The 24,658-nt window shown below is 39.2% G+C and overlaps 1 protein-coding gene across 2 annotated transcripts; it reads left to right on the forward strand.

Annotated features, from left to right (window-relative positions):
- Positions 1-3,940: 3,940 nt before the first annotated feature.
- On the forward strand, positions 3,941-24,119 carry tsnax (translin-associated factor X). 2 transcript variants are annotated; one of them, XM_088351607.1, is made up of 6 exons: positions 3,941-4,006; positions 5,278-5,322; positions 5,383-5,497; positions 8,808-8,938; positions 19,011-19,120; positions 22,496-24,119. In XM_088351607.1, the coding sequence occupies exons 1-6, from the start codon at positions 3,976-3,978 to the stop codon at positions 22,847-22,849; spliced, it is 786 nt and encodes a 261-aa protein (XP_088207733.1). In that variant the 5' UTR covers positions 3,941-3,975; the 3' UTR covers positions 22,850-24,119. The 2 variants fall into 2 exon arrangements, with proteins under 2 accessions (XP_088207733.1, XP_088207734.1); XM_088351608.1 differs by having other exon boundaries at positions 3,958-4,246.
- The last annotated feature ends 539 nt before the right edge of the window (positions 24,120-24,658 follow it).

Consider the following 24,658-nt stretch of genomic DNA (forward strand, 5'->3'; position numbering starts at 1 on the left):
TTTATTCATATTTACTTTCTTTTGTCTTTTATTAGCACATTTGGTATTGGAGTAATCCAAAAGTAATTGAAAGTAATCCAGTTAAAGTAACCCTACCTAACCCTGAATTATGCATTTTCATTTCCATGTTTTTGGATTAAAATGGATATTTTTCCTTTTCAATTTTAGGTTCGGATCAGGTCTGAAACATGCGTGCTACAAAAATAGAAATCCCGTGTCTCACCTGGTTTTAAATGTCAAGTCAAGTCATTTTTATTTGTATAGCCGTTAATCACAAAGACTCTCAAAGGGCTGCACAGGTTATTGCAAACCACAGACTATTATTACAGATTTTTATTACACCATCCCCTGATGTAAAACCTACATGAGGGCAAGGAAAAACTCAAAAACCTCAACATGAGGAAAATGAAAAAACCTTGAGAAGGGACCGCACATGTGATAATCCCCCTTCCAGGATGACCAGGCTGCAATGGATGTTCCAATAACAAACAATACACAGATATTGTCAACAAAAAAATATAGGTTATTCATATGCTATAGAGTAGAAGTGTGTTTTAAGCTTAGGTTTAAACATTTCCACTGAGGTTGCAGATCGGATCTCAGGGGGAAGAGCATTCCACAGCACCGGGGCCCAGATGGAGAACACTCTCAAACACTGTCGGATTTCTTCTTGGCTCTTGGGATCACTAGTAGACCAGCGTTTTCAGAACGAAGGCTCCGGACCGGAACATAGGGGGAAATTAAATCTGAAAGATATGAGGGAGCAACTCCATGCATGATTTTGTATAATACCAAGAGAACCTTAAAATTACATCTTAAGCTAACAGGGAGCCAATGCAGGTTAGCTAAAATCGGGGTCATGTGATCAATCTTCCTTGTCTTAGTTAAAAGCCTCTCTGTAGCATTTTGTACCAGCTGAAGGCTTTTGACATCGGACTTCGGGAGACCGGAGAGTAGTGCATTACAGTCATCGAGACGGGAAGTAACAAACGCGTGAATTATAATCTCCGCATCCGACGGAGACAGCATAGGATGAATTTTAGCAATGTTGCGAAGATGGAAGAAAGCTGTGTTTCCTTTAAAAAAATGTGCAAACCTAAGTTATAATATAACTGTGGATCATGACTTACCTTAATTAACTAATCAATTGACGAAATAATAAACAACAAAAAATTAATTTAAAATAAAAATATAGAAATTAATGGGTTTTTAAAAAAATCTCCATATACAATGTGTCTTTGTGATTAAGGGCTATACAAATAAAAATGACTTGACTTGACTTGACACATATATTTAATTTTAGATCTAATAATTTTGATTTTATTATTTGTTACTGCAACACCCATTGCAGCATGGTCATCCTGGAAGGGGGATTACCTCATGCCCAGTTCCTTCTCAAGGTTTTTTTATTTTCCTCATGTTGAGGTTTTTGAGTTTTTCCTTGCCCTCATGTAGGTTTTAGATCAGGGGGTGGTGTCATCATAGTCTGTAGTTTGCAATAATCTGTGCAGCCTTTTGAAACACCAAATAAACATGACATGACATGACATGACCTGCTGTTGTGGAAATTCAAAATAAACGGAACAGTTATAATTATTCAGTGTTGAATTTATTTCTCGTTTATCGTGACAATTTTTAGATTTCTTTTTTCAAAAATTGCAAAATTGTCACATTGTAGTACAGTATTAGGAAATAGTATCTAATATATTCATACTTTCCCCGTATTTTCTACGTTTTTTGATTAATTCAAATTATGAACGCCGTATCACAATTACTGTACGGGAAAAAGAAATGAAACACATTTCAAAAACAATTTAGACAGAGGGCAGCACGGCAGATGGGTGGATAGCACGCCGCCTCACAGAGTGGTGGTTCAGGGTTCAAGTCCAGCTACTGCGGCCCTCCTGTGCAGTTTGCATGTTCTCCCCATGCCTGCATGGGGACTTCGGTTTCCTCCCACTTTCTAAAAACATGCATTTCAGGTTAATGTGACTGACTGAGCGAATGGTTTTCTGTCTCTGTGACTGGCTGGCAACCAGTTCAGGATGTGCCCTGCTCACTGCCCCCGCAACCCTAGTGAGGACAAGCAGTGCAGATAATGGATGAATGTTTAGACCGATCCTAATTTGGATTGTTTTTGTATCAGCGGGGAAAGAAAGATGCTGAAAGAATTGTTTGCGTTGTTTATGTGGTAAATAAAATAAACACAATATAACTTATTTTGTTCTACATAATCTGTCATACTGTGAGTAAATAGGTGTCGTGATGTGTTTGTAAGGTCTATCATCACTTAACAAGGTGAGTTGCAATCACTAATAAGGGGAGCCAGTCACAGGTATTTGTTTATTTTTTACTTGGTATTTGTCTATAAATAATCAAACAAGTTTTAAAACAATCAAAATTAAAGCAAAATAATTGTCTTTATCGTCATTGATGACAACGTAGTGAACATTGTTAACAATGTTTTAATTATCATTTGTTATGTCCCTTTTTTTAAACTACAAATTTAATAACATGCATTGTAAAATTCAACTAGGACTAGCTCAGAGGTTGTTTTTTGCATGGAATTTGATAAATTTTTGGTTTGAACAATTTTATTGACACTATTAACAGCAAATAAACAATGTGAGGTTTTAACAATTTTCTCGACAATTTTAACAGCAATCAAGCATGTTCACAATTTCGCTATATCTGACAATATGACGTTTTAACATTTTTCCGACATTTTTAACAGCAATTAAACACACAATTTCATTATATCATATCCCAACAATATGAGTTTTTAATCGACACTTTTAACAGCAATTAAATACATACCTTGATTAAGGAAATTAATACGTGATTAAAACAATTGCAAGTACAAAAAAGTGTGCAGTAAATTATTGCTTCATCTCATCTCATTAGCTGCACCGCTTATCCTCAGTAGGGTCGCGGGGGTGCTGGAGCCCATCCCAGCAATCATCGGGCAGTGGGCAGGGGACACCCTGAACTGGTTGCCAGCCAATCGCAGGGCACACGGGGACAGACAACCCGCTCGTTCAATCACACCTAGGGACAATTTGGACCGGCCAATGATAAATACATTTTTCGTATACATAGGGGGAGGGGTTGTTTATAAAATCACCACATTTGAAGCCCACCCCCCAAAAAAATAAAAATAAAAGAATATAAACAAGCACGCGAAAGTTACCTTTAAAATTTGTACTGTAAATACAAATTTAACGAGGTAGACGGGAGTATCAGAAATACTAGTTTAAGGAGAGTTCGTAAAGGCATCACCACTCAACGTCACGTCAGCGTGTTGTCCCCATTCCTTACTGACATTTGTGAAATTCCTTTCGCAAAACGACACAAAATGTTGACAATAGTTTATATACTACTGCAAAATATTGTGCTAAGTTACAGTGCATTTTTTATACTCTGATTTGTCCGACAGAAAACTCGTCATTACTGCGTTGCATTTACGTATTCTTATTTCTAAGTATGCGGGCTTCCGGTGCTTTTCATGCAGGCAAAATAAAATTCGCACTCTTCAACCTGCACGTAGACAATGTTAACCAGGTTTTCTTACGTGAATCTGATAAGAAAAATAAAATCTTCACAGTGCTCATAAAAAGTTTTAGTATTATAATACATTACTACCGCTTTGTGCTATTGTTATGACAACCGTAGAAAATCTAAATAAGGAAATCCAGGATTTATTTTTTACATTTAATTCCGGTTGAACTCCCTCACCAGTCACCGCACGTCACTGCGCTAAAAACACGTAAACAATGTATTTTTAGTCTTCTATTTTTCAATTCTCATCAGCACCTCTTATGAAATAAACACTTAAGGGAAAACAGAAACACAATATGAACCTTCAGCCCATGTTTTGCAAATTCACCGCAGTTTAGCCTGATTCATAAAAAAACTACATATCCCAGGATGCGTTTCTCATTTCCGGTTTCCCCCATAGAAGTCCCACAACGAGCGATGCAGTCTGACTGCCTGAAAACAAATCGACGTAATATAAATTGTTCTCTCTTGGAATTACTTTACATTTATCTTTTTCTCAGTTTCATTTTGTAAATATATTTGGAAAAAATTCCGCTGAAAATTTAATCACAATCATTTTTTTTCGAGTTAAGCCGTAAAGTAAGAGTACAGTACTTCTCGTTTCCCTCTTTTAAACAGGGTTATAAATAAACAAGTTAAAGGTGATTTTTTTTTTTACGGCAACCTTGAAGGATGGATAAGCAAGAAGGTAAGGGAGTTTATATTCTGTTTCATATTTTCGTCATAAAAGGCTAGGCTCTCATGTTTTAGCCTTTGTGCCCTACGTTAGCTACTTTAACACATTTATTATGCGTCCATTTTTGCTAAATGCTTGAATTGCTGCTCAACAATTTCCTGATACATCTTTGTCTTATTCAATTAACAGTGTGATTTATAAACAAAAAATTAAATACATTTTCGATTCAAATCTATACAATGCAACGCGTACTTTAAGATATAAGTTAACGTATCAGCCCAAAGCAATCGATAAACGAGAGAGGACTCTAGCATTCAATATCAGAGATTTACATATACATATAGCCCAAAGCATTCGATAAACGAGCGGTAACTTGTCCTGGGGCTTTTCAACAATTTCCAGATCCATGTTTGTCTTATTCAATAAACAGTGTGGTTTGTTAAATAAAATGAAAAACATTTTCGATTGAAATCAAATCCAATGCAAAGCGTACGTCAATATATATAGGTATACGTATCAGCCCAAAGCAATCGATAAACGAGAGATGACTCTACTATTCAATATCAGAGATTTACATATCTGTTGTTTTTCATTTACAGTGTAATTCACTAAAGGGTTTTCAAATACCTTTTGTCGAATTAAATTGTCAGAACTGTGAATTACACAACGCCAGATCATTATTATAGCGTCATAGCCCAAAGCAATCGATAAATAAGAGGTAACTCGTCCTGGAGATTTGGATGAGAGTCGTTTGGAATTAGAGCTACAGTAAAACCGTGGGATGCGCCAAAATTCTGTTTTGAGGTGGAGGTCGCAAAGTAAAGTTGCCCTATTGTGAGAAAAATGCCGTAAAGTAAGACCAAAACATCGTATTCCTGACTGTTAAGTGAAAATGCCGTAAGGGGGAGGATACTGTATCCCGGAACTCTACTGTAGTTCATTGGCCCTTACAGTAGTTAGGCATTTGATTGGGCTCATTTATTTGGCATTGATTACTGTTGAAGTGCATCCACAGAAAAATGAAAATTCTTCTCATCTTCCAGAGGGAGGTGCCGACCCGTTCTCACCCGTCATTGCGGCCTTCAAAGGTATATAATGCCGGGTCTCACCTGGATGCACATTATTTAAGAACTTCTCATTTTCCGCAGTTTTTCAGACGGAGCTCGACACCAAGCACGACAAATACGAGCGTCTCGTCAAGCTCAGTCGTGACATCACCATAGAGAGCAAAAGGACCATTTTTCTTCTGCACAGAGTCACCAGGTATTTGTGATATTTTTTTCTTAATTTGGTTAAAACTGATGAACTAAGAAGTTGATGTCATGCAGAAAGTGTATACAGTGGGACCTCGCTACTTCGCGCTTCGACGTTCGCGGGTTCAGAGCGTCGCGGCCTGTAATAGTAAAAAAATATATAGTAAAAAAAATATATATATATTACCGTATTTTCCGCACTATAAGGCGCACCGGGTTATAGGGCGCACCCCGAAAAAATAGTTTTTGGTCCTATTTTTGACATACATAAGACGCATCGGATTATAAGGCGCTACAATGGGAACGTCGACAACAGTCAGATAGTTCAGTCCAACTTATTACCCCCTTAACATTCCCAAAGCTTGCAAAGACGCAAATACGTGTCGAGAACACGTGCGGATGCGGTGTCCGTACGATGTCACTCAAATGCATCGTTCCATCATTCGGAAGGTTAAAGTCTTGGGATTCAAGAAATGCCAACCATTCCTTAGTTTCTATTTGCTTTTTCGCTCGCAACTTTACTGTGCACATGACAATAAACACTTGGAATTGAGTTTAATTTAAAAATAGACACTCCATTCCATCCATTGTCTGCACCGCTTATCACAGAAACATCGAGTTCAGTCTGAAACAAGATACAGGGATAGTATAAAACCCGTAGTAGCTCACCGAAGTTGTTGTGTTCATAATAATGTGCAGCCAATGTCCTCTTATATCCGTGAGTGTAGTAAATCCAGGACAGTAAAATATTTACAAATACAGTACAGAATAGTAAAATACTGTTTCCTCCCCCGCCGTAGTTCGACCTAACATGCTATTCACATTCACCTTTTTCGGCCAATTGCAGGCTTTGTTTTGCCGTTTAAGCCAATGCCAGCCTGTAAATGATAAAAAGGATCCGCCCCTTGACCTCCGAATAACTTTAGCCAATAGTGATCGATTCAACTGATGATAGACACGTCTTTTTTGGCCAATTGCAGGCTTTGTTTTGCCGTTCAAGCCAATGCCAGCCTGTAAATGATAAAAAGGATCCTCCCCTTTACCTCCGAATAACTTTAGCCAATAGTGATCCATTCAAATGATGATTGACACATTGGTTAGCCAATGAAACGCCGGTAAATAAATCCCAGCATACACCGCGGACTACTTGGCGTTCGGGGGAAAATCTAGTTGGCGGCTGCAAGTTTGTTGCAAGACTTTGCGAATTAATTTTGTTCCATAAATAAGGCGCACTGTATTATAAGGCGCATGGTCAGCTTTTGAAAAAAATAAAGGCTTTTAGGTGCGCCTTATAGTGCGGAAAATACGGTACATTAAAATTAGAAATTGCATTATTTTACAAAATTTGAAAACAAAGTATTCAATTAGAATTATTAATTGCATCATTTTACAAAATTTTAAAACACAAAGAAATGCACATATACGCTAAGCGTCACGGCCATAAACGCAAGCTCATTGGCCAGCACTCGCTGAATACTCGACTCCCCATCGGCCCATTCACTACAGTATGCCACTCATATCTCGTACGCTTCTCGCCATTACTGTAGCCTTTGTCTTTTAAAGTTTTGTGAAGTCCTCGTGATGGCTCCTAAACGCATCCCTTGGTGCAGCTTGTGAACCAAAGAAAAAGCAAAAGATGCTAACAATTACCAAAAAAGTGAGTTTATTGGACAAATTGAAAGCAGGAAATAGCTACGCTAGCGTAGCCCGTCAATATCCATTACGCCGCCTCCTGCAGCTTCTCCTGCATCGTCTGCGCCGTCATCCGAGGAGCAGTAAAACTCTTCCTGCCCCTGTGCAGTCCTTCATCGTTATTACCTCATCGTACTGCACAGGTCTTTTTATCAACTACGCTTAAAATAACTTATTGTAAGAGGTAAGTTACATTTTGTTTTATTGTTTGATTGTTTAACAAGAATCTCTCTCTCTAACCGTATTCCATATGGTGTACTGTATTGTACTGTATACAGGGGGCGTGTACTGCAAAGGTTTTTTTATTTTGAAGGGGCTTCGCTACTTCACAGATTTTCACTTTTTGCGGGTGGTTTTGGTCCCCATGAACCGCGATAACCGAGGTCCCGCTGTACTGTATTTTATAAACACAAAAAGGACAATGTGTTTCTGTAACCATTTCTTTTTTATATAGAAGAACTCTGTCACATGGTATTTTTCATGTTTCAAAGAAACATACATACGAATATTTTAATTATAAAAGCTCTAGTATGTATTTATTGTGTTATAAAATTGATAATACATTTTATTTCAAAGGGCCTTTTAAGCAACCCCTTGTGGTGTGAAAGTAGTTCATTATTCTAAATGCAACACAACTGATTCGAATTTTAATTAAAAACTGTAGTTTCATCTCATAAACATGATTTTAGGTTTCGAAATTTGTATTTATATTATACAACTTGAAAAAGTTGATTTGTGGCCGCCATCTTACGACCACGGTAGCCTGAATGAAGATTTTGCTAAGCTAGGTTGTCTCAACGATGCTCTTATAACAGCCCATAACGGGACACAGATTAGCCCCAAATGTGATGGCTGCTGAGTACTCTCATAGGGCATACGCATCTTTTTTCTATGGTTTCTTTCTCTACCCACTCATATTAGTCACTTGGCTGCAGGCAATGGCTCTCTGCTAGTCGCTACGGTTATTGTTATGCATTCGAAGTCACCTGCCTTCCACTGCTAAATGTCCCTGAGTTCAGTGAGTCGGGCGTCTTCTATGTTTTTCTACTGTGTCCTTCTCTAGCCACTCTTTTTAAACACATGGCTGCAGGCTATAGCTCGCCACTGTGTGCTCCTGTCATTGTTAGCTGCTCCTGCTTCATCCTTCAGTGTCACTTTCCTTCCAAAGTTGCTCATGCAATTGAACATCACTGAGTTACACCATTCAGTTATATGTTGTTTTTTTCCCCACTGTCTTCTTCTCTAGCCACTCATGTTAGTCACTTGATTGCGAGTTTTGGCTTGCTGTCATCCGCTCTGTGTAAATAAAGCTCTTGCAATCTTTTACTGGCCTTATTAGAAGCTTCTCCTGCTAACCGCTAAAGAAAGCCACTCGCACCAAGTCTGACCAAATTATGCTATCGGCTCTTTTCAGCCGCACTGACCTCTAGTGGTGAATTATTTTACACTATCACTTTAAGATTTTGTTGTCATGAATTCCCTTATGGAATTCCTTCTAATGAATTTATTTTCACTTTTTTCTACAAGGAGAATAAGAACAGTCCTCACAGGTCTTGTGTTTACTTATCAGACGAATCGCAGTGTATCCATTCCCACAATACTACTTTTATTCTTTTTTGTGTTGAAAGCGTTCCAGATGCAGAGCCCATTCTCAATGAGGCAGATGAGAAACTCGCGGGGGTGAGGCAGAAAATCCGTCAGATCGCAAAAGAACTTCGAGGAGAGGACATCTATCAGTTTCACAGAGCTTTCACGGCAGGTAAGTTTCCCTTCACTTTTTGTGTACTTCTAAGTCTGTGTCGTCATGGCGACCTACGGAGTATAGCCTGATATATGATATGAATCATCTCTGAGATGGGGATCACAAAGTGAAATTGCCGTATAGCGGAGGATAGAAAATTATGCTAATTAGATAATGCTTTCAAAACCCGGCACGCCGGATAAAATAACGAAATAGTATACAATGATATTAATAATACATTTTATTATGAAGCGCTTGTGCACAGAATGTAAAACAGTAATATCAATATATACAAAAATATAACACAGCAAGGGTCATTAATCTTTTTTAACCTGAGAGCTAAATTTTTGTTACTGATTAGCGCCATGGGCTACCAGTTTTACCGTAAATTCCGGACCATAGAGCGCACCGGATTCTAAGCCGCACCCACCACATTTTAAGAGGAAAACCGATTTTGTACATACAGAAGCTGCACTTGTATATAAGCCGCATGCGCCCACATTTAAACGTGTAATACAAACACAAAATTAACCCAAACCCGACTTCAAGTCCCGCGATTGAAACTAAATGTCCTTTGTTAAAGTCCACAGTCCAAAAATCAAAGCCGGCAAAATGAACAGAAAATGATACCGGTCCTTAAGGTTTGATGCAGACCTGCAGAGTCCGGGTCCCGTTGAAAGTAATCCAAGGAACAAAGTGTAGATTTCCAAAGGTAAGGGTGGGAAAAATGTATCAGATGAACACATTTACTCACGCAACTCCTTTTTCTTTAACCAACTTTTTACCCCCTCTTCTTTCCTTGTTTGTCCCTCACCTTTAGCGGTCCCCACTTCAACTCGGCACCCCGCGTTTGTTCCGCCCCTCCTTTTTCGTTCACCCGTGAAAAACATATCAGAATAAGTGTCTAAAATAAATACAAATAAATACATTACAAAAATATACAGTTGGAAATACATATTATACATGGGTTACACATATTTACAAAGAAAGACGGTACACCGAGAGAGTTTTCAAAGATTTAATAATAATAATATAGCTTTCATCCCAAACGGTGGCTGTAACAGGGCAGTTAATGGTAGCAACACTCGAGCGCTGCTGGCGGCCGTTAGAAAAATTACATAAATTGGCCGCATCACTGAATAAGCCGCAGGGTTGAAAGTTAGGGAAAAAAGTAGCGGCTTATAGTCCGGAATTTACAGTATATGCATTTCTAAAATAGCAATTTATGTAATTACTATCTTGTTACAATGTTATTAATATAGGTTGTAATTGTTAGAAGTAGGGTTAAAATAAGCAGAATCAACCACTTAAAAACCGATCATGTCAATGATTTCTCGTGCTAGAAAATCACAATGATCCATCACTAGGCAGTTATTTTCAGATCCATGTCGCGGGTTACTCAGGTGTGCTTAAGGAGCATCCTGGTGCCCGCAAGCACCATGTTGGAGACCCCTGGTATATAGTAAGTGCTACTTATGTGTAATATAATTGCATATGATTGGGTGGATATAGAAGGGGGAGTAAACGGCAGATTCAAATAGAAATTATTCATAAAAAAAATCCACTTCTGAGCATTGTAAACCCTCAGAAAATGTTCTTTCTTGAATCGCCATCTTTAATTAGTTACGGCCATTCAACGCTGCAAGCAAGCCATTTGCGTGCTGTTTTTGTAGTTTGGATCAGCAGAAGGTTTGAGTCTATGGTTGTCATGTTTTTGCTTCTCCCTTTAGCATCACTGCAAGACATAGCAAAGAAATGCGGCACAAAAAATGATACTGTAGCAGTGTTCATTTTACCTGTGAAAAGTGATGGGTCCCGGGGACTCGCATGCTCAAAAATCTATGGGTCCCAACAGAGATCTATGGGTCCCCAAAATTTAGTGTTATTGAGGTTGATATAAATAAATATAGAAATCTATACATTTATTCAGTTTTAATCATCACACTTAATTGGTAATACAAAGCAGTTATCACTTCAGATTTTTCAGTTCACAAAAATATTGTGCATTATACAAAATAATATTGCTGAAATATTAGTCTATATATTCATGCAGTTTTAATCACTTCAGATTTTTCAGTTCATATATTCTTCGTGGTTTGCTGTCCCGCCACAGTTGTAATGCCTTCTCAAGGTCCAATTGGAGCAACGGAATTTCCATAGCTAATTTGAGGTTTTCGTTGTCGTCGTGCCGATCCAATGTGCTTTTCTGAAAGTTCCTATAGCGAAATGATTTATGCAATCCAGTTTTTTTGTCACGCTGGGTACACGCATCACAGAACATGTAGCCTCCATTGTCATCATCCTCATAGCGTAACCAGGAATATAATTAAGTCCATTTTGGCAGAAAAGTCCTTTTCTTGCTAGGAGTATTCTTTTGTTTATCTTTCGTCGAATCGTTCGCTTCAAAACACGTGCTTTCCTTGCCTTGGCGGTCTTCTGAAGAATTTCTCCGCCGTTTTTTCGTGCCGGAATTATTGCCGTCGTTACCACTTTCTGTATTATGATTCGACTTATTACCGACACTGAAGAAAAGACCAATTTTTTGTTGATTTGCACCTAATACCAACTGTTTTTACGAAGGCATACTTCTCTTACACTCGAGAACCACCAAAACAATAACGTCATCCCGAAGCAACGAGATCTCGTTTGCCAAGATCGGTGCGAGACCAAAACAACAATGGCGGATCTGCCTGACGAAAAGTTTGGAGCGCGGTAAATATTTGTTAAAAAAAGGGTAATAATGACAATTTGGTGTCAAAAAAGTTACGTCCCGGGGACGCACGTTGATTTGATACGATGCGTCCCCAGCAAAAATTATGCGTCTAGGACGCAGGGACGCGGGCAAACGAGAACACTGCTGTAGTGAAAGGCATAGTGGGAGGTTGTTCAGCCGTTTTCATGAATGTGATGCAATCCAATAGCAGATCGGCATTTTATATGATGTCCACTAACAGCAGACAGGCATCCTAGAGACGCAACTCAGTTTGAACGTTGTAAAATGGCTGAAAAAAATCTTATTCCTTGACGTGAAGTGAAAAACTCATAAGACTGTATCGGGAGGGTCAACCGTATGTCCTCTGTCTGGTCATAAGAGTGTTTGTGTGGGAGAGTGACCTTGGCAGGCTCGCATTAACAGTAACAAAGTCTGATAACGCTGTTTTTCCACTTGTTGCATCACTCCGCGTTCGTGTTAGCCGTAACGTTTGCGGTTTGGAGGCCATTTTGTGTTATCTCGAGGGAGAGGGAAGTTCATTTTAGATTGCACTCACTCTTAAATCAATGTGACGTGACAAGTGGCAGTTCTCTCCAATTAGAAGCCTTCCCCTTCTCTGATTTTTTTATCATCTTTTATTAGAGCTCCATTTAGAAGCTTTGGAGATAATCCGCACAAGGAGTCTCCAGATATAGAACAATGGCGCCGCTTTTATCATAAAGTGGTCGTTAATTATATTCAGGGGAAATCTTTCTCAACCTAATTGCTCCTGATGGCAAGGCAACGGATTCTATTATTAGCTGAGGTTTTGCATGGCAAGTGGTGAAGAAACATTCAGTTTGAGTGCTTTTGGGTAGGGCTACTTTAACAGGATTACTTTCAATTACTTTTGGGTTAATCTAATACCAAATATGCTAATAAAAGACAAAAGAAACTAAATATGAATAAAATGACTCCATTTTGTGCAGGCTTGGGGAGTAACGGAATACATGGAACAGCAAAAAGCTGTTTGGATTTATTTTCATTTTGTTTCTGTCAAGTCACATTTATTTATATAGCCCTTAATCACAAAAATGTATCAAAGGACTGCACAGGATCACAATGACTCAATTACCTGATCTCAAACCAACATGCGGGCAAGGAACAACTCAAAACCTCAGGCAAACCAATTTGAATAGCACACAACCAAGGAAACCAGACATTTAGATTCAAAATGACTATTCCAATTATTAAGGCACTTAAAAAATTCAAAATGATTTGGATTTAAATCTGATATTTAAATTGAATTAGGATGCGGTGGCGTGACTGCAAGCTGTTTGGATTTATTTTCATATTGTTTCTGTCGCATTTTATGTTCGTTTTGCCGGAGATCAAAGAGATCAAAGCCAGGAGAGAAAGCTTATCACGTGTTGTGAGTCATCATTTTATTCATATTTAGTTTCTTTTGTCTTTTATTAGCATATTTGGTATTGGAGTAATCCAAAAGTAATTGAAAGTAATCCTGTTAAAGTAACCCTACCCAACCCTGTTTACAAGCATACAGTGGGCCCAAAAGTATTTCACCAGTAAGAAATTGTGCAAGTTTTCTCACATATAAAGATGAGAGAAGACTGTAATTGCTACCATAGATTTGTTTTAACTATGAGAGACAGAATGTCAAAAAAAATCCATAAAAATCACTTTGTGAAATTAAAAAAAATAAAATTAGGTTGGGAAATAAATGTTTTTTTAATTGTAATGGTAAAAATGATCTTCTGGATTATCCAAGTGGTCTTTGGAAAATCCATTCCATCCATCCATTGTCCACACCACTTATCCTCAGTAGGGCCACGGGGTTCTGCAGCCCATCCCAGCTATTTTCAGGCAGTGGGCAGGGGACACCCTGAACCGGTTGCCAGCCAGTCGCAGGGCACACAGAGACGACCATTCACTCTTTTTTTGTAAATATGTGTAACCATGTATAATATGTATTTGCAACTGTATATTTTTTAATGTATTTATTTTAGAGACTTATTGTGATATGTTTTCTCCGAACGAATCAAAAAGAAGGGGTGGAGCAAACGCGGGCTGACGGGAAGTGGGGTGAAGCTGAGTAGAATCTGTTTGTTTTTGCAACGGACAATAGTGGATAACGGTATATATTTTTCCCACCCTTAACTTTGGAAATATTCATTTTTTTCATTGGATTACTTTCAACGGGACCCGGACTTTAAAGGTCTGCATTAAATTCTAATTACAGGTATCATTTTCCTTTCATGTTGCCGATTGTGGTGTTTGGATTGTATACTATATTTATAGTTACAATCGCGGCACCTATTCAAATTTTGGATAAGCTTTTGACTTTGCTACATGTTTTAATGTGGGCGCATGCGGCTTATACACAGGTGCGGTTTGTGTAAGGACAAAACCAATAATGCCCGTAAAATGTAGTGCGTGCGGCTTATAATCAGGTGCGCTCTATAGTCCGCATTTTACGGTAATTTGTTTAACAAAATATACAAGAGTGAATACACCCCTCACATTTCTGCAGAGATTTCATTATTGAGGTTTTTGAGTTTTTCCTTGGCCCCATGTAGGTTTTAGATCGGGGGATGGTGTCATAGTGGTCGTTAGTTTGCAATAATCTGTGGTGTGTGCAGCCCTTTGAGACTTCTAGTTATAAAGGGCGTCACAAATAAACAGTCACTTGACTTCATTTTCTTCATGTTGAGGTTTTTGAGTGTTTCCTTGCCCTCATGTTGGTTTTAGATCAGGGGATGGTGTCATAATAGTATGTGGTTTGCAATAATCAGTGGTCTGTGGAGCCCTTTGAGACTCCTTGTGATTAAGGGCCAAACAAATAAACAGTCACTTGACTTCATTTTCTTCATGTTGAGGTTTTTGAGTTTTCCCTTGCCCTCATATAGGTTTTAGATCGGGGGATGGTGTCATTGTGGTCGTTAGTTTGCAATAATCTGTGGCGTGTGCAGCCCTTAGAGACTCTTTGTGATTAAGGGTGTCACAAATAAACAGGACTTGACTTCAGTTTCTTCATGTTGAGGTTTTTGAGTGTTTCCTTGCCCTCATGTTGGTTTTAGATCAGGGGATGGTGTCATAATAGTCTGTGGTTTGCAATAATCTGTGGTCTGTGGAGCCCTTTGAGACTCCTTGTGATTAAGGGCCAAACAAATAAACAGTCACTTGACTTCATTTTCTTCATGTTGAGGTTTTTGAGTTTTCCCTTGCCCTCATATAGGTTTTAGATCGGGGGATGGTGTCATTGTGGTCGTTAGTTTGCAATAATCTGTGGCGTGTGCAGCCCTTAGAGACTCTTTGTGATTAAGGGTGTCACAAATAAACAGGACTTGACTTCAGTTTCTTCATGTTGAGGTTTTTGAGTGTTTCCTTGCCCTCATGTTGGTTTTAGATCAGGGGATGGTGTCATAATAGTCTGTAGTTTGCAATAATCTGTGGTCTGTGCAACCTTTTGAGACTCTTTGTGATTAAGGGCCAAACAAATAAACAGGACTTGAATTTTCACGTCAATAATCGCATTGAAATTGCAATACTGGTCTGAAAAATCACAATTCTTACCAAAATCAGGAAGCCCCATTAAGTAGTGTAAAAAATACACATTAAAAATTACCTACATGGCAATTTTTACCTTAAGAATATTCGCGAAATCTCCGAGTGTAGCAAGTCGAGACAGCGCACCCCCCCTTCTCTTTGAGTGAGATAGCGAGACTTTTGAAGTCGAATTGCGGCTCCGATAAGTAAACCGGGGACACAAAGTCTTCCGTCCTGTCATTATTTGATTGTTGTTCGCTCAGGGGCCACAAAACAAATGCTAGGGGTCATCACAAGCCCCCCTCCTCGAGCCTCCACACTTAAAAAATGGCCACTGTTTAATTTAAAAAAAGAAAAAAAAGACAGGAAACCGGTTTCAATCTTTATCTGCATCTGCCAGAGAGACGCTGCAGATAGTGGGCTGTGTTTTTTAAACTAAACCGAGCTGCTTTGTGTAAATCCACTGCAACCTTAAGGGTGTCTCAAATATGGCTCGGGGGCCATTTATGTTCCAGCAACTATTTTTCAACATTCCGAAACATGTACCAAACACAATTGCTCCGTAAGTTTCGTGGAGGACTAAAACATCTAGTCTTGAGGTTCCTGGGAGAGAAGGAGGTTCATTTTTTTCTTTGATCTATTTCAAAAACATTAATGGTCTCTACACATGTGTCGAAGGCGTGGCCCGGCGATCCATATGTGGCCCGCGAGACAATGCCAAGAGAAGCGCAAGAGAAAAATGAGCTGCATCACACAATAACTTCACTAGATGTGGCCAAAGCCAGGCGCCACTAGCAAAGCACCCACTGTCGCTTTATTTGCTGTCTACCATTATTTAACCAGAGAACATCGAGGAAAACAATCCCAGTGTTAGTTTTATTAAATTCAATTTCACAGAGGCCATAAAAAAACTACCAAATTACAAAAAGCTAACACCTAGTTGTCTTTGTAGACATTTAAATAAGTTTTACCTCAGTGGAAGTGTTTAAATCCAGGCTTAAAACATACTTCTATTCGATAGCATATGAATAACCTATATTGTATGTTGACAATATCTGTGTGTAAGAGCTAAATATTATATAAACTCTTTGTTGGCAGAATTACCCAGATAAAAGCATCTATTTTGGTTTTAATCTACTTCGTGGAAGCTGCAGCCCTGCTAACGTAGCCATCCTAACCCCGGCTACCTCCCCGGCAGACTGAAACTCCCACTCCGTAGGCGTGGTTTATTATTCGTCACAGAAAACAGGAAAAGGAACACACACACGAGCGCGACTTCACAATAAAAGGATATAAGAAATAAAAACGCGCTTATAGATATAACAAATGAAATTAGACTGATGTTTGAAACGTAAGTCTGGGAAATGCACATATCCAAAACAGCCAATTTTACACTGTGTGTTATTGGTTATTGCAACATCCATTGCAGCCTGGTCATCCCGGAAGGGGGATTACCTCATGTGGGGTCTCTTCTCAAGGTTTCTTCATTTTCCTCATGTTTAGGTTTTTTAAGTTTTTCTTTGCCCTCATGTAGGTTTTAGATCAGGGGATGCTGTCATAATAGTCTGTAGTGTGCAATAGTCTGTGGTCTGTGCAGCCCTTTGAGACTGTCCCTTCTCTAGGTTTCTTCATTTTCCTCATGTTGAGTTTTTGAGTTTTTCCTTGCACTCATGTAGGTTTTAGATCAGGGGACAGTGTCATAATAGTCTGTGGTTTGCAATAATCTGTGCAGCTCTTTGTGATTAAGGGCGTCACAAATACACATGACTTGACTTGACTTGACTTTTAGCTTCTTTTCATAAAAGACACACAATCTAACAGCCAAGTTCATATATTCAGGTAATCATTTTCCCTAGAAACATAAAAATAAAAAGAAAACTTCTAATTATTTAATCAAGCATGTAAATAAGTGTTTGTATGCTATTTTCCAGTCTGCATTCGTTTTTCCCAAGTAAATACAGTAAACTGTAGTGGAAATGAATACAATAGTGGTTGTTTTTTTAAACGAATGCACAGTTGATAAACAGCACAAGAGAGGAGATCTTGGTTTTATATTCTTATCTTAAACCCTGAATCATAATGAAATGTGAGCCTCTGAAAAGACCCCCAACCCTCCAGCTAAGGCATGCTCTTTATGCCATAAGTTTACTAGTCCTTCCCCAGTGAGTGAGATAGTTTTTCTGACATTAGGCCCCCAAGCTAATATCAGTTTGACACCCTCGGTCTATAGCCATGAAAGTCGAAGCAAGTTGTTATTGATTGGATCAAGCAGATGGGCGACAGCAGGGAAAACGTAAAATTAGAATAATAATATTGTTTCGCTTTCATGGAAAATGAGGTTTGACTAATTATCCTCTCTTTTTTGTTCTATCCGGTCGATAACGGTGACGTCATATTTGGTTGTTATGGGCCTGATAATTAGTGTGCATCCCTACTTTGTATAAGTAAAAAAAATCTGTTTTATCTTTGCATTTTTCTCTTGCACAGAGTGAATCAAGGAAGCAAGGTTTTGGGTGCTCCGAGGAGAGTGATGAGCAACAAGAGTATGAGTATGGATGTTAAGAGGGGACGGTATGGGAGTGTGATTGTGCCGACTGTGTTGTATGGTGGAGAGACTTGGAGCCTGAACGCAGATTTAAGAAGGAAATTAAATGTTTTTGAGATGAAGTGTTTGAGGAGTATGTTAGGAGTGACAAGATTGGATAGATTGAGAAATGAAATTGTGAGAGACAGAACATGAGTAGTAGTGGAACTGAGCAAGCGTGTGAATAAGAGAGTACACCGGTTGGTTTGGACACATGGATAGGATGGATGAGGAGCGACTGTTGAAGAGGATCTACAAAGCAGAAGTCAATGAAAGGAGACCAAGAGGAAGGCCGCGATTGACATGGATGGTTGGTTTTATAAATCGACAGCCTGACAACAGTAGCAGAGAGACGGGCACTGAAAAAGCTGCGGTCAATCATGGACAATTCATCACATCCGCTACACAGCATTATATCCAGACAGAAGAGCAGCTTCAGCGACAGACTGCTGTCACTGACTTGTACCACGGACAGACTGAAGAGATCTTTTCTTCCTCATGCCATGAGGCTCTTTAACTCCACCCGGCGGAGTAAAGGCCCACATTAAACCACACCCCCTACATTGCATATTACCGTACTTTTATTGCAGTGTGTATTTTACGTAGCACTTTTTAAATACTCTATACAACACGCTACAGTGGGTTTTAGCACGTCACATTGGGTATTTGTATATTGTATTCCTTTTGCTTTATTATTGTATTGTTCTCAGCGAAGGGATGCTGCTGGAAATGTGAATTTCCCTGCGGGGATGAATAAAGTATCTACCTATCTAAATGCACTGCAGGAAAGAGGTCTAAATCTAGTGGAAGCTAGAGCTCTTGTTGGTAATAGGAATGAGTGGAGAGGTAATGGAAAAGGATAGTGGGATGGGATGGTCACTGTTATGATGCGGCAGGGGTAAACCAGTGAAAGGTGTCAGGCCCTGAACAGAAGAGTGTGTTGTGTCACCCTGACCCGAGTGACACGGCCGCTTTCTTGTGTCCCGTTTCATCCGGAGGGACGAAAGCATGACCGACTTGGGTGCCGAGGTGCCTAACTTGTTTGGGTGTTTGGGCAATTGGGTTGGCCATGGTCCAAAAATGTTTGTGTGTGTTTTTGTTATTTTTTCTTCTCTTGGTTATTGTATGTGTTTGTCTTGCTGTCGGTCACCCCTCTTGAGGGATATGACCAAGGTAGATGGATAGAATTTTTCTCCGAGACATTTCTTGGTGAAACACCATTACATTTATGTATTGATTTGTTGTAGGAATCCAAGAATACACGGAAGCGGCCTCCTTCCAGCATTACATCCGTCATGGAAGCTTGATCAGCTTGGAGGAGATCAACAGAAGCCTGGTCTTCACGGCAGGAGATGAGGTTTATTTCTAACACGTTTAACCTTTCTAAGATGTAAATGGAAAATCATTTCAAGACTGGAGATGGAAACTTGGAAAAAAATAATCTTTTATAATCCTTTTTTATTTCGTAACAAAGAAAAAAAATCATTTTTATGATTTTTCTCTTCAGATTTCTTCCTACCTTTTAACCCTTGTAAGTCACAGATATTAAAAACGTATTAGAAAAAAAACAGCAGATCAGGAGTCGGGAACCTACGGCTCTTTTCATGAGAACTTATGGCTCGGAGATGAAATCATGCCCATGCAAATCTCATGTGCGTTCCAAATGTGATACGCGCGGAGTCAAGTCTATTGTGCGAATAGCCGAAATAGCGCTCTCATTAAGAATGGTTCAGTCCAGTAATAAAGAGCATACTCTCCACTACAGTTTAAAGTGGAGTTGTCACACCAACAGACCATGTTCTGGCTGTAGTTTGGCTACTAAGGAATCCTTTAAATGGAAGGTCAATAAACAATTTAGGCTTACTGTTTAGACACTTGAGGATAAAAACCCAGAGAAAACCTGTAAACACCCAGAAACGCCAGCCAAGCACAAAGAGCAATTTGATCGGGTGAGCGGTAAGGGTGGGCTGAGCGATGCACACAATGCACTTCTATCTGCCCGGCGCCGTCTGCACCCAAGGTAAATGTCAGTATCCTCGTTTGCAGTATTTTGTGAGATTTTTACAAAGAACTCTGCTTGCACCTTGATTTTAAACCATTATTAATGAAAAAAAATGAAGGACAAAATGAGCCGAAACAATTGTAAGTAATTGCGGGAGGGAGCATCAATTATTACATATTATAATAATCAAATCATTATATAAGCATATAATTATTATTTTTAGAATGTATTGCATTCAATAATGATTCATTCTATTTCATAATAACAACAATAACAATGTATATTTTATAATAATAATAATCATTCATTTGATCATAAATACACATATTCATAAAAGTTATTATAAAAATCAGATATATTTTATAATTATATGGCAGTACTTCATCATAAGAATAATCATCTGTTCTATCTAAAACAGTATAATCTTACTACAACTCATCTCATCTCATTAGCCGTACCGCTCATCCTCATTAGGGTCGTGGGGGGGCTGGAGCCCATCCCAGCCATCTCTGGGCAGTGGGCAGGGGACACCCTGAACTGGTTGCCAGCCAATCGCAGGGCACACGGGGACAGACAACTCACTCGCTCATTCACACCAAGGGACAATTTGGACCGGCCAATTCACCTGAAATGCATGTTTTTGGAACGTGGGAGGAAACCGGAGTGCCCGGAGGAAACCCACGCAAGCACGGGGAGAACATACAAACTCCGCACAGGAAGTCCGGAGCTGGATTTGAACCCACGACAGGTTCCCATGACATGAACTGTGCCGCACAAGCGCTAACCACTGCGCCGCCGTGCTGCCCTCTTACTACAACTAATAATGATAATAATTTATAACAATAATATAGGATTATAACCGTTGCTGGCTCTGAGTGCTTGAAATCCTTGAAAATGCAGAGAAAAAAAACAGAAAAGTGCTTAAGTTTTGGGTGAAGTGCTTGTAACTGCTCAAAATTTTTGCCATATTTCTCATCATGTCTGCTTAAAAATGGCACCAACATTGCTCTTTTCACCATTGCATTTCTTCCCTTTTGATTAACGGCAGCTGACATTAGCTTGTTTGTTGTTAGTTAAAATTGTCCAATGAAGCGTCATTTGCCCCTAGCGGTTGCGCCCAAAAGAACAGGTGCATGCTACACCTCAACAGGCCACTACAATCTGCAACCGCAGTGGAACTGTTTAAATCTAGGCTTAAAACACCCTTTTATTCTATAGCATATGAATAACCTAGATTTTATGTTGATGATATCTGTGTATTATTTTTTTATTGCAACATCCATTGCAACCTGGTCATACTGGAAGGGGGATTACCTCATGTGCGATCCCTTCTCAAGGTTTCTTCATTTTCTACATGCAGTATTCTCGTAGACGCATTATTTATGCTGGGGACGCATCGTGTCGAATCAACGTGCGTCCCCTGGACGCAACTTTTTTGACACCAAATTGTCATTATCATTTTTTAACAAAGATTTACCGCACTCCAAACTTTTCGTGAGGCAGATCCGCCATTGTTGTTTTGGTCTCGCGGTTCAAGTTTTCGTCCGCACGCCGATCTCCAGTTTGAGTTGTGTAGTGAAAGTCCGTTTCTTTTTAGAGAACCGGCTTTTTCGGCTCAACTCATTAAAGAGAGCTGGCTCTCAAACGGCTCACTTGCTTTGATGCATTATATTACGAATGATGATGTTGTATAAAGAAGTTAAGAAAAAAAAGGAAAGATAAAAGGAGAAAATGAAAAAAGACAGGTTTGTGGTGATCCCTTTTAATCAGTATATTACCAACAATAATTTAATGCAGAAAATGAATTCATAATTTGAATACGTAAATGTGCTATTCTACTTAATTCTATTTGCATGTATTTTTTCCTTCTACAGTGAACGTCCAAGCGACTTCATTTTATAACTTTTTTTTTATAATAAACCTCATTCATGTCGAGCAACTCCGTGTCTCACAACAAAATGTTCATTAACAATATATATGATATAAGGAAACACATGTACAATATAACATGTTAAACTACATAAATAAACACGTTTGAAAAAAATATAGGGTGTAAGATTATTTTGTATTTTGTAAGGGAAAATACGATTGTAAGGGCATGGAGCACACTAAATTTTGGGGACCCATAGATCTCTGTTGGGACCCATAAATTTTGGAGCATGGGAGTCCCCCGGACCCATCACTTTTCACAGGTAAAATGAACACTGTACATGTTGAGGTTTTTGAGTTTTCCCTTGCCCTCATGTTGGTTTTAGATCAGGGGAATGGTGTCATAATAGTCTGTAGTGTGCAATAGTCTGTGTTCTATGCAGCCCTTTGAGACTGTCCCTTCTCAGGGTTTCTTCAGTTTCCTCATGTTGAGTTTTTGGAGTTTTCCATTGCCCTCATGTAGGGTTTAGATCAGGGGATGGTGTCATAATATTCTGTGGTTTGCAATAATCTGTGGTCTGTGCAGCCCTTTGAGACTCTTTGTGATTAAGGGCGTCACAAATAAACATGACTTGACTTGACTTTCATCAGTTATTGAAGACGACTAACTGATAAGAAATTCATTCATATAACACCAATATTGGGACTTTTTTTTTTCACAATTGTAATTTTTTTTGCCTAAACAACCCCTATTTTGACTCCTTTTGTTTGGTAGAAAAATAAGAATGTGATTCGCTAACACTACGGACGAACATGTTGTGGCGTCACGGACATTTAATCCGGACCTTTGCTCTCTCACAGGAAGGGGACCGGCCCACTTTCCAGGTGATGCCTGCCGACTACCTGTTGGGCGTGGCCGATTTGACGGGCGAGCTGATGCGGTTGTGCATCGGCAGCGTCGGCAACGGCGATATGGACACGCCCTTCCGCCTTTGCCACTTCCTGCGCCAGATCCACGACGGTTTCTCCCTGGTGGGCAATAGCGGCCCCTACGAAGTCTCCAAGAAACTGCACACTTTGCGCCAAAGTCTGGCCAAAGTGGAGGACGCCTGTTACGCCCTTCGCGTTCGAGGAACCGAGATCCCCAAACATATGCTGGCCGATGTTTTCTCCGCTCGCGCCGACCGAGCGGACGCCGATGAAGCTCTCATCTGAGATCTCGGACGTTTTTCCTGCAGCGATCGGTCATGCCTTGCAAGTTTTTTATGGATAAGGTGCGTGGTTATTTCGATTTCTGCTACCTTTTTGTTTTTCTTGCAGCGATTGGTCATGCCTTGCTTGAGTCTTATTGTTAAGGTGTGTGTTTATTCGATTCCTGCTACCTTGCCGTTTTTTTCCAGCGATTCGTCATGTCTTGCGAGAGTTTCATCGATACGGGGCGTCTTGATTCAATTTCTGCTACCTTGTTGTTTTTCATCCAGCGATTGGTTATGCCTTGCAAGAGTTTCATCGATACGGGGCGTCTTGATTCAATTTCTGCTACCTTGTTGTTTTTCATCCAGCGATTGGTCATGCCTTGCTAGAGTCTTATTGTTAAGGTGCGTGGTTATTTGATTTCTGCTACCTTGACGTTTTTCTTGCAGCGATTGGTCATGCCTTGCAAGAGTTTCATCGATACGGGTGTGTTTATTCTATTTCTGCTACCTTGTTGTTTTTCTCACAGCGATTGGTCATGCCTTGCAAGAGTTTCATCGATACGGGTGTGTTTATTCTATTTCTGCTACCTTGTTGTTTTTCATCCAGCGATTGGTCATGCCTTGCAAGCGTTTCATCGATACGGGGATGTTTATTCGATTTCTGCTACCTTGCCGTTTTTCTTGCAGCAATTGGTCATGCCTTGCAAGCGTTTCATCGATACGGTGGATGTTTATTCGATTTCTGCTACCTTGCCGTTTTTCTTGCAGCAATTGGTCATGCCTTGCAAGAGTTTCATCGATACGGAGCGTCTTTATTCGATTTCTGCTACCTTGCCGTTTTTCATCCAGCGATTGGTCATGCCTTGCAAGAGTTTCATCAATACGGAGCGTCTTTATTCGATTTCTGCTACCTTGCCGTTTTTCTTGCAGCGATTGGTCATGCCTTGCAAGCGTTTCATCGATACGTGGCGTGTTTATTCGTGTTTATTCGATTTAGGCTTTCACAAATGGATAATCTAAAGTAGGCCGTGTGACCTTTGATTTTCTGGCAGCCACGTGGATTTCCTTATCTTATTTTTTAAATATCACAGCCATAACTCTCTCAAAGTGGCATGAAGTTTTTTCCATTTGTATTTGTGTGTTGATTTTTTTTTATATGATTGTAAAGGTTTGACTCTTCTACTTTGTTATTGTCAATTAAAGGGTAAGTGCGCCATCTGCTGTTAAGTATCTGTCACTCGATTCTGGACTGCATGGGAAAATGGAATCTAGTTTTATTGGTTATTGTATGCCTTATGTTTTTATTTTACGGTAAAAAAACGCTTTTCAAAGATATTTTTTCGGGTTTATTTTCATTTATCGAACTATATTTTCTATTTCAAGTTATTTTCTTTTAGAATAGGCAATGTATCAATATTTTAAACCCGTCAACAATTTCTGCAAGTCTTATTTTTGTCAAACTATGTATTTTTTCGATGAAATAGGAAACGTAAAAAATATATCTACCAATGTTCACATACTGTATTTTTGTGTAACATATTTTTCGATTTTCAGTATTGTTTTTATTTGACAGTTTTGTCTTTCAAGTAATTTTCCATTCATCACCTAGAGCATTTTTAAATCAATATTAAGTTGTATTAGTTATTATTAGTGATATATTGTTTTAGCAATGTAAACAAAAAAATATGTTAGATGGCAGATCACTTTGCTTGTAAAAATCAGTTTAGTTCTATATTTTGTCGATTAAATGCAACCTTTTATTTTTAGCCGTGTCGTAACTGTTTTGGGGGGATTAGTTTTGTTGTGGCAGCACGGTGGTTAACGCGAG

This window comes from Urocampus carinirostris, chromosome 13, assembly GCF_059441175.1.
Source record: "Urocampus carinirostris isolate Australia breed hairy pipefish chromosome 13, RoL_Ucar_1.0, whole genome shotgun sequence".
Lineage (NCBI taxonomy): Eukaryota > Metazoa > Chordata > Actinopteri > Syngnathiformes > Syngnathidae > Urocampus > Urocampus carinirostris.

What these genes read in the sequence shown, in the direction of transcription:
- tsnax (XM_088351607.1), top strand. Translation starts at nt 3,976, where the DNA reads ATGCAGTCTGACTGCCTGAAAACAAATCGAC. An exon ending in CTGCCTGAAAACAAATCGAC is followed by an intron (nt 4,007 to 5,277) that starts GTAATATAAATT and finishes CTCATCTTCCAG; the next exon opens with AGGGAGGTGCCGACCCGTTC. An exon ending in CGTCATTGCGGCCTTCAAAG is followed by an intron (nt 5,323 to 5,382) that starts GTATATAATGCC and finishes CATTTTCCGCAG; the next exon opens with TTTTTCAGACGGAGCTCGAC.